General features: G+C 45.8%; 2 protein-coding genes across 2 annotated transcripts; both read left to right on the top strand.

The window, feature by feature from the left end:
* Nucleotides 1-751: 751 nt before the first annotated feature.
* Nucleotides 752-1,723, top strand: LOC101541651 (olfactory receptor 18-like). Its single transcript, XM_004619518.3, has one exon. The coding sequence runs from the start codon at nucleotides 752-754 to the stop codon at nucleotides 1,721-1,723; it is 972 nt and encodes a 323-aa protein (XP_004619575.3).
* A 3,059-nt stretch (nucleotides 1,724-4,782) lies between these two features.
* Nucleotides 4,783-10,117, top strand: LOC101541913 (olfactory receptor 18-like). Its single transcript, XM_012935223.2, has 2 exons — nucleotides 4,783-4,808; nucleotides 9,175-10,117. Exons 1-2 carry the CDS (start codon nucleotides 4,783-4,785, stop codon nucleotides 10,115-10,117), a joined length of 969 nt encoding a protein of 322 aa, XP_012790677.2.
* Nucleotides 10,118-10,605: the final 488 nt, after the last annotated feature.

Below are 10,605 nucleotides of genomic sequence, written 5' to 3'. Positions count from 1 at the left end.
GCCATTCCTGACTCCCTGTGAGTCTGGAGATTTCGGTCACAAAACCCGCATACCTGAGGCTTTCAAAAGATCATCATGGATGTAGCTCGTCCTGAGCCTGTGGAAATGGGCCATGAACATGGCGGCAACTGGTTCTGGAGGTTTTAGTCTCCAGGGCTCTGCTTTGTTGTGGCAGGTGCTGAGCTCACCTGCCCCCCTTTGAGGTGCCCCAGATGAAGTAGCCTGGCATGGGGTGAGGAGCATCTCTGTTTATTTTTATCAAAGGTAAGATATTTATAACAGTTGAACACTTATGGGATTGATAAGTTACCTCCACCTACCACTTTCCTAGCACTCCAGACCCTGAGCAATGCCCTTTTTCATGCCGCTGCCCACCTCATCTCTTCCCACACTGCTCATCCCTAATTCTGTATTCCCGGCTTCTCTAAATAGCAGAGTTCCGGTTCTCTAAATAGCACAGTTTTTTCTTCTAAATGAGATTCTGAATCTTTCATTCTTTCATTCATTTAAAGTCATCAACACTGTTTTGCTATTGTTTGACTTTTGGAATCTTGAGATTTCCTAATTTCTCATCTTTCTGTCCTGAGCCTTTCCTAGCAAGACCAAGACAGTAGGAGGATGGAGTAAAAGTCCAGAGAAAATGTGCTAAGGAGAATGTTTGTGGCAAACCGAGACATGGTAGTGAAAATGTCTAAGACCCAAGTGAAGTCGCTGTGATTCTGGGTTCCTTGGATCCAAACTATTGACAGTGATGGACCCACTCTCATTTCTTTGCCCAAGGTGTCTCTGCACTGTGGACCCCCACAATGTCACAGGGGCCGTGGAGTTCTACCTCCTAGGGCTCTCAGATGACCCCCGAGTCAAGACCGTCCTCTTCGGCCTCTTCCTGTCCATGTACCTGGTCACCGTCACGGGGAACCTGCTCATCGTGCTGGCCATCAGCTCTTACCCCCACCTGCACACCCCCATGTACTTCTTCCTGTCTGTTTTGTCCACAGCTGACATCGGCTTTACCTCTACCATGGTCCCAAAGGTGATTTGGGACATTCACACTCAGAGCAGAAATATCTCTCATGCCGGCTGCCTGGTGCAACTGTCCCTTTATGTCCTTTTTGGGTGTTTGGACAGTGTCATTCTAGGGGTGATGGCCTATGATCGCTTTGTGGCCATCTGCCATCCCCTGCACTACCCCGTCATCATGAACCCCCGTCTCTGTGGCCAGTTGATTCTGGGGTCGATCTGCATCAGCATTCTGGATTCCCAGATGCATTGCTTGATGATGTCAAAGCTCATCTTTTGCAGCCAGGTGGAAATCCCTCACTTCTTCTGTGACCCCCCTCAACTGCTCAGGCTGGCCTGTGGGGATATCTTCACCGATAACCTCATCATGTATTTTCTTGGTGCTCTGCTGGGTGGTGTTCCAGTCTCGGGGATTTTTTATTCTTACACGAAAATACTTTCTTCTGTTTTGAGAATCTCATCCACAGGTGGTAGGTCTAAAGCCTTCTCCACCTGTGGCTCTCACTTGTCCGTGGTTTGCTTGTTTTATGGGACAGCCATGGGGGTGTACCTCAGCTCTGCCGTCTCCCAGTCCCCCAGGAAGGAGGCAGTGGCCTCAGTGATGTACACCATGGTTGTCCCCATGCTTAACCCTTTCATCTACAGCCTGAGAAACCAGGACATCAAGAGAGCCTTCCAGAAGCTTGTCAGTAGGACAGTTTAGCCTCAATTGTCATTTTTATATTAAAATATTTTAAATTTTATTTTTTATAAATTTGTTCACAATAATTTATTCCATTCAAAATTCCAACACGATACCACCATCTTTATACCTTCCCACTACATTATTTTGAATTTTTCTACTACTACCTAGCCTGGCCCAAAACAGGCCCTAAATAATTTATTGTGTATTGCTACTTATGAATAACCCACTAAAAATGATCCAGAAATGTTTCCTTAGAGGAAAGCATGGAAAGATTATTGTATCTCACCCTGAAGTCATTTAGCACTTGTGTAAGAGATTACTCACATATTGTTATTACAGGTTGACCCTTGTGTACTAATATATACATGTTTAATCGAGATGGGTTGCCTTCTTCTTTATACCCCATCTATTGTGGTGTGCTACTCTTGGTAAACCAGTGGGTTAGAGTATAAGACGCTCAGATATTCTAAAAATTTAAATAGGGTCATAGAGCTGGAGTTAAACTCTCAACTGGATGGTGACCGGGGCCAGGAGGCATCTCTGCAGCTCATGGCTCTCTTCCAAGATTTACTTGTGTATCTCTAGATCATGGCCGTTCATGAGCATATATGGTGCTTGAGGCAGTTTGTGGGCGTGACTGCCAGGTTCCCCGAAGGACTGGGGAGTGAGGGGGAGGTCGTCCATGCCCAACTTCATGAGAATCTGGATATTTTGGCCAAAATAACCTGCACACCTGAGTTTAATTCTCATGGGTGGGCTGGTCCGAAGCCTGTGGAGATTGGCCATGAATTGGTGGCAATTGGGTTCTGGAGGGTTTTGGCTGCTGGGGCTCTGTTGGATCCCCAGATGACACTCAGACAGGCGTGGGTTCTGGAGGCATCTCTCTAGCCTCAATTCTTATGATATTTTTATTTGATCATAGGGCTTGAAAATGATGGCAACAGTAACCTGTGACATGGCCAAATGTTAACCTCCTGATCCACCAAACTTTGTAACTCTACATTTTTTGAACTCTTCATCTAACTATCTGTAAATTATAAAATTGCTTATTTTAGCTCTTATTTTACATGGAGTGAAGGGATATTCTCTAATGACAAGTGACCAAATCCTCTTGAGAACCCCATTCTGTCACCTGTTTGAGTCTTTGAATTTTGCTCCTGTAACCTCTGTCTTATTTAGAAATACATAATTGCCTTTTAAACATCTGAAAGCATAAATGTGTGTAGTTATGAACTCTCTATTCAGGAATTAGGGCTTCAACTGATCAGCTGATACAGGTTATGTGAGAAGATGCAGAGTTTCATGCTTCAACCTTGGCTTCCAAGCCTTAAGGGTCTTCTCTTGGGGTATCATCCAGTGTTTTTTGGGAGGGGGAGTGTTCTACCCTGCACAGTTCAGGGGTTACTCCTGGTTCTGTACTCAGAAATTATTCCTGGCAGTGCTCTGGGAACAAAATGTGATGCTGGGAATGGAACCCAGGTTGGCTAATGCAAGGCAAATGCCCTCCCCACTGTGCCCAGAATTTCTACATTTGCATTTGATCCATATTGGTTAATTCCCTGCTGGTTCTTCTCATTCCTTAAAGCCCTCGTGCTGAGTGAGTCACACTGAAAACCCAATTCAGGATGGGGGCTGAGGTGCCACAGGGCTGCAGGGTCTGCTCTGCATGAGGCCCCGGGTTTGACTCCCATGCGGTGGGCAGCGATGGCCGAGCATCTGACCAGGATAAGCCCCAGAACCACCAGATGCTTCCAATTCTATCAATTTATAAACTTTGAAAATCTGACTTGATTGACAAAACTGATTTGATTGATAAATCTGATGCTTTGATTTAAGAGAAGTAGGTGCTGCACACAGAAGGCAAGGAAAGAGCAAGCGTGATTTCCCTTTTTCAGTTTCCAGTCAGACACTGTGATGTAAGAAGTTGTTCATATTAGAGTGGTTTCAGGCAACAGTGTTCCAACCCCAACCCGGTCCCCAATGTGCCTTCCATCCATAAAGGGCTCCAGGTCCTTCCCACCCCGCGCCCACCCCCGTGGCAGGCACGAAACAAACGAATTGCATCTCACAAGAGCAAGCATCATTCCAAACAATCGCACACACATCCATCAATAAAAGCAGACAATTCTAACGTGCTGTTATAGAAAAAAAGAAATGTCAAACCCAAGAAAGATGTGTGTGTGTATGTGTGTGTGTGGAAATGAAAGAATAACACCAAAAATCAGGCTGGAGTGATAATTCAGCGATTAGGGCATTTGCCTTGCACGTGACCGAACCAGGTTTGATTCCCAGCATCCCATATGGTCCCCCGAGCACTGCCAGGAGAAATTCCTGAATGCAAAAGCCAGGAATAACCTCTGTGCATTGCCGACTGTGACCCAAAAATCCAAACAAAAAACCACCCAAAAAAACCCCAAAATAATTTATGGCTTTTTTTTTTTTGGTCACACCGACAATGTTCAGGAGTTACCCTGGCTCTGCACTCAGGAATCACTCTGGCGGTACTCGGGTACCATATGGGATGTTGGGAATTGAACTTGGGTCGACTGTGCAAGGCAACTGCCTTAGCCGCTGTGCTATTGCTTCAGCCCCAGTAATTTAAAAAATAAACAAAATTCATCACTACCACCATCACCAAAAAGAAAATAAATCTTGTTTGATTAGTCATGAACACAATTCCTTGGGAGATGTCAGCGTCCACTCATGAATTCCATTTAAATAGACACTGAAATGAACATTGAGATCTTTCAAATTGGACCTTGAGGAGCAGAGTGGTTTCCAGGGGAGAGAAACCCCAGCCTCTCACATCAACTCCCAGCTTTCCTCCTGTCTCCCATTAGCAGTCCCCAGGGACTGGGCTAATGAGAATCGATGGTTCTTACCTCTGAGTCCTGTGTCTTGATCCCTCAAGGCTGAGGCGGTGTCATAAGGAGTCAGCCCTGCAGCCTGGAGGGTATTTCTCAGCGGGGATCACCTCGGGGTCTCCTTTCACCACCAGCACCTGTGTAGGCTCATGCCCGCCCTCTCCTTCCTCTCAGCTCTCCTCCTTCACCCGCGCACAGAGCCCAGTTCGGAGCATGAGCCCGCAGAGACAAAGAGACCAGTGAGTGCTGGGGGGTGCTGGGTGTGGGAGGCTGGCCCTGACTCTTGCTTTCTCAGCCAAGCAAGTGGGGCCTGCAGACACACATGGGCACCAATGCATCATTCTGGGTGATGCACAGACACACAGGGTGCTCATGTTTGCTTTTCAGTGTTGGGGTTCACGGTTCTCAGGAAAAATTCTTCTTTTCCCCACCATCATCTCTAGCATTTGCCCTTCTCAATGCATTATTGATGAATCTCCTCACCCCAAATGCTTCCTGAACACTCCAAAATAATCACAGATCATAGCAAGCAGGATGGAGCTATAGTTTGGAATTAGTTGGCATCTGGAGGTGGTTAGTGTCACCCTGACAGGGAAATAGAACTGCCTGTCTCTGGGCAGCAGAGAAAATCCCAAAGCTGTTGGAGGGGCTTGAGCAAATAGACGGTGCATAGGGTGCTTACCTGGCACATGGCCACTCGGGGGTGGAGCTCTGGTATCCCAAAGGGTTCACTGAGCACTGCCAGGAGTGATTCCTGAGCGCAGAGCCAGGACTCAGCTCTGAGCATTGCTGGGTGTGGCCCTGAAACAAACCCAAAAACACTTGTTTGAAACCCCCACTGATGTGCAGAACGGGCTATCTTGGTTTATTTTATGCTGGCCTTGAAGGTGAGAGTTCCCAGGGAGTGTCCTGCAGAGGTACATTTGCTCTTGTCACAAGGGCCAGGGTTTACTCCTGGCTCTGCTCTCAGGGATCACTCTAGGGGGTTTGGGGAACATTGGGGTTGTTTGGATTTGAACGTGGGTCACTGCAAGCGCCTCACCTGCTGCTCTCTTTCTCCTGCCTTGGTGTTCTTTATCTTCACAGAATACGATTGAGACAAGATTATATCAGTTTCAGGTGATCAAAAAAAAATCACTGATGTCCCGTTGTTCATCGATTTGCTCGAGCGGGCACTAGTAATGTCTTCATTGTGAGATTTGTTGTTACTGTTTTGGCATATAGAATACCACAATACCAAGCTACCACGGGTAGCTTGCCAAGCTCTGCTGTGCAGGCAGGATATTCTTGGTAGCTCGGCAGGCTCTCTGAGAGGAACAAAAGAATCGAACCTGGGTTGTCCGCGTGCAAGGCAAACGTCCTACACATTGTGCTGTTGCTTTGCCCCAAGAGATGAAAAAAGATTTGTAATTTCAGTATTTTGCAAAGAGATTGCCACATGCATTATGTTTCATCTGTGTGGCACCATCCAAAAACTTCGATGTTTTTTGGGCGATGAGAATTTTAAGATTTATAATTTTAGCAATGTTGAAAAGACTGGATTGCAACAATCATATTAACTTAGTCACCATATATATATATATATCCAAATAATCTTTCTTCCTTTCTTTTCTTTCCTCCTTTCAATCTCCTACTCTCCCTCCGCTCTACTTTCTCCCTCCTTTCCTCCTTCCTCCCTTCTACCCTCTCTTCCTCCCTCCTTTCCCTCCTCACTCCCTTCCTCTGTCCCTCCCTCTCCCTCTCTTCGTCCCTCCCTCCCTCCCTCCTTCCCTCCCTCCCTCCCTCCCTCCCTCCCTCCCTCCCTCCTTGGTTCCTCCCTCCCTCCTTTCCTTTCTCCCTCCCTCCTTGGTTCCTCCCCCCTCCTTCCCTTTCTCCCTCCCTCCTTGGTTCCTCCCCCCTCCTTCCCTTTCTCCCTCCCTCCTTGGTTCCTCCCTCCCTCCCTCCCTCCCTCCCTCCCTCCCTCCCTCCCTCCCTCTCTCCCTCCCTCCCGCTCTTCCTTCCTTCCTTCCTTCCTTCCTTCCTTCCTTCCTTCCTTCCTTCCTTCCTTCCTTCCTTCCTTCCTTCCTTCCTTCCTTCCTTCCTTCCTTCCTTCCTTCCTTCCTTCGTTTTGGGTCACATCCAGTAATGTTTAGGGCTTACTCTTGGCTCTACACTCAGGAATCTCTCCTGGAGGGTCTCAAACCCAGGTTTGCCTCAAGCAAGGCAAAATCCCTCCCCACTGTACTAATGCTCTGGTCCCCAAACTTATTTGTTTTCTAAATTGAAGGTGCTAACTTTATTTTTTTCCCAGGGACTGTGCAGATAAGAGAGTGGATGACAAGTTTAATATTTTCATGGAATGGGGACTGGGGATGTTTTTAGGGGTACAGCAGTTGCTTGGCATATGTGAAATCCAGTTCATCAATATAAGACACACAGACACCAGCAGCAAACAATAGCCAATTCTAGCGATAGGAAAAATGAAGGTAGATACTATTACAGTATTTTCACAAATAATCCACTGCAAGGGAATTAAATGTTCCATGTATGGGTAAAATTAGTTGATATTTATGTTCTTTATTTTTATTCCATATTTTAATTTTAATTTAATTTTATTATTTTTAAATTTTTATTTTTATAAAGTTGTTCAAAATAATTTATTAGACTGCCTTCTGGTGCCGTGTAATCCCATCTACAACCAACATCCAGAGACTATAAAACCAAGCTCTCGGACAACTAATAGTCTAGTTCTCCCCTTTGGAGATCCTGACAAGCTACCAAGACTCAATTTCCAGCTTGGGAGATCCTAGAAAGCTCCTGTGGTGTATTCAGATCTCAAAATACAGTAACAATATATACTTACCTCTCGAAGAGCCTGGCAAAATACCAAAGTATCCCCCCCGCACGTCAGAGGCTGGGAAGCTACCTGTGGCATATTTGATATGCCAAAAACAGTAACGAAAGGTATCATTCCCCTGACCCTGAAAGAGCCTGCAATTGTTGGGAAAGATGATTAAGGAGAGGTTGCTAAAATCTCAGGGATGAGTGTAATAGAGATGTTACTGGTACCCGCTGGAGTAAATCAATGAACAATGGGATGATACTGACACAGTGATACAGTGAAGTTGTTCACAATAATTTTTTCATTCTATATTCTAATACCAGTCCCTTCCCACTCAAATTATTTGAATTTTCCTCTATCACCCAAGCCTGCCCCAAAGGCAGATCCTAAATAATTTATTTTTTACTGCTTGTTATGTTATCATCCACTAAAAATGATCCAAAAAGATTTCCTTAGAGGACAGTGTGTCAAAATTGTTCTCTCACCTTGGAGGCATTAAGCCCTTGCATGAAAGATTACTAATATGTTGTTCCGGGTGCTTCTACTTTCTGTCCCATCAAATGTGGTCTGCTACTCTTGGTACATCAGTGTCAGAAAGTATGAGATTCTAAAATCCATAATTCTAAAATTTTTAATAGGGTGATAGAGTTGGAGTTGTATTTTCAACTGGATGGTGACTTTGGGATCCGGAGACATCTCTGTAGCTTGTTGCTCTATTTTGACATTTATTTGTGAGTCTCTGGATCATGGCCATTGTTGAGCTTATATGGCGCCCGAGGCAGTTGGTGGGTGTGACTGCCAAGAACACAGAGGAAGCGTAGGGAAATGGAATGAGGTGGCCCATTCCCGACTCCCTGGGAGCCTGGAGTTTTTGGTCACAAAACCCACATACCTGAGGCTTTCAACAGATTCATTCATGGATGAGGTTCACCCAGGGCCTGTGGAGATGGGCCGTGAGTGTGGCGGAAGCTGGTTATGGAGGTTTTAGGCTGCCTGGGCTCTCTCTGTTGGGGCAGGTGCTGGGCTCACTTGCCCCCTTCGAGTCTCCCCAGATGAAATCAGCCTGGTGGGGTGATTATTTTCATTACAGGTAAGGTATTTATAACAGTTGAACACTTATGGAATTGATAAGTTATCTCACTTACCACTGTCCTAGCACCCCAGACCCTCCAGCAATGCCCTTTTTCATGTCTCTGGCCATCTCATCTCTTCCCACACTGCTCACCTCTAGTTCTGTAGTCCTGGTAACAATTCTCTAAATAGCAGAATATTTTATTCTATTTTTTTTTGCTTTTTTTTGGGGGGGTCACACCTGGCTCTGCACAGGGGTTACTCCTGGTTCTGCACTCAGGAATTATCCCTGGTGGTGCTCAGGGGACCATATGGGATGCTGGGAATCAAACCCGGGTCAGCCGCGTGCAAGGCAAACGCCCTACCCGCTGTGCTATCACTCCAGCCCCAGAATATTTTATTCTAAATAAGATTCTGAAACCTTCGTTCTTTCATTTCCTTTAAAGTCCTGGACACTGTTTTGCTACTGTTTGACTTTGGAATCTTGAAATGTTCTCATTCCTCGTCTTTCTGTCGCTCACCCTTTCCAAGTCAGGCTGAGACAGCAGGAGGATGGAGTAAAAGTCCAGAGAAAATGCTAAGAAGAATGTTTGTCGCAAACCGAGACCTGGTAGTGAGAGTGTCTAAGACCCAAGTGAAGTCGCTGTGATTCTGGGTTCCTTGGATCCAAACTATTGACAGTGATGGACCCACTCTCATTTCTTTGCCCCAAGGTGTCTCTGCGCTGTGGACCCCCACAATGTCACAGAGGTCGTGGAATTCCTCCTCTTGGGGCTCTCAGATGACCCCCGAGTCCAGCCTGTCCTCTTCAGCCTCTTCCTGTCCATGTACCTGGTCATCGTCACGGGGAACCTGCTCATCGTGCTGGCCATCAGCTCCGACTCTCGCCTGCACACCCCCATGTACTTCTTCCTGTCTGTTTTGTCTACAGCTGACATTGGCTTTACCTCCACCACGGTCCCAAAGGTGATTTGGGACATTCACACTCAGAGCAGAAATATGTCTCATGCCGGCTGCCTGGTACAACTGTCCCTTTATGTCCTTTTTGGGTGTTTGGAGTGTGTCATTCTAGGGGTGATGGCCTATGATCGCTTTGTGGCCATCTGCCACCCATTGCACTACCCAATCATTATGAACCCCGGTCTCTGTGGTCGGCTGCTTCTGGGGTCCATCTGCATCAGCCTGCTGGACTCCCAGCTGTATTGCTTGATGATGTCACAGCTCATCTTTTGCAGCCAGGTGGAAATCCCTCAATTCTTTTGTGACCCCCCTCAACTGCTCAGCCTGGCCTGTGGGGATATTTTCACCAGTAACCTCCTCATATATTTTACTGTTGCTATTGTGGGCAGTATTCCAGTCTCGGGGATTTTTTATTCTTATACAAAAATAATCTCCTCAGTTTTGAGAATCTCATCCTCAGGTGCGAGGTCCAAAGCCTTCTCTACCTGTGGCTCTCACCTGTCCGTGGTTTGCTTGTTTTATGGGACAGCCATGGGAGTGTACCTCAGCTCTGCCGTCTCCCATTCCCCCCGGAAGGGGGCAGTGGCCTCAATGATGTACAGCATGGTTGTCCCCATGCTCAACCCCTTCATCTATAGCCTGAGAAACCAGGATATCAAGAGAGCCTTCCAGAAATTTCTCAGTAGGACAGTTTAGCCTGAATTGTTATGTTTATAATTAAAATATTTTTATTTTTAGCTTTTATAAAGCTGCTCACAATAGTTTATTACATTAAATATTTTAACACCTTCCAACTACATTTTTAAAAATTATCCCACCATCATCTAAACCTGGCCCAAACAGGTCTAAATAATTTATTTTGTACTGCTATTTATGAGTAATCTACTAAAATGATCCAAAAACATTTCCTTAGAAGAAATTGTGTGAAGATTGTTGTATCTCACTTTGAAGTCATTTAGCCCTTTTGTAATAGATTACTTACATGTTGTTGTTACAGGTTAACCCTTGTGTACTAATATATACATGTTTTGATGGAGATGGGTTTCCTTCTACTTTAAGCCCTATCTAATATGGTGTGCTAGTCTTGGTAAACCAGTGGGTCAGAGTACGAGATGTCCCAGTAATCCAAAAATTTTAAATAGGGTGATACAGCTGGAGTTAAACTCTCAACTGGATGGTGTATC

Source organism: Sorex araneus, chromosome 2 (genome assembly GCF_027595985.1).
Source record: "Sorex araneus isolate mSorAra2 chromosome 2, mSorAra2.pri, whole genome shotgun sequence".
NCBI classification, from domain to species: domain Eukaryota; kingdom Metazoa; phylum Chordata; class Mammalia; order Eulipotyphla; family Soricidae; genus Sorex; species Sorex araneus.
Note: the sequence above shows the minus strand (reverse complement) of the source record. Positions and strands in the feature narration are given on the sequence as shown.

Coding starts and splice junctions, on each gene's coding strand:
- LOC101541913 (XM_012935223.2), top strand. CDS start 4,783: ATGAGCCCGCAGAGACAAAGAGACCA. Junction 4,809..9,174: donor CCGCAGAGACAAAGAGACCA/GTGAGTGCTGGG, acceptor CTTTGCCCCAAG/GTGTCTCTGCGCTGTGGACC.
- LOC101541651 (XM_004619518.3), top strand. CDS start 752: ATGGACCCACTCTCATTTCTTTGCCCAAGGTGTCTCTGCACTGTGGAC.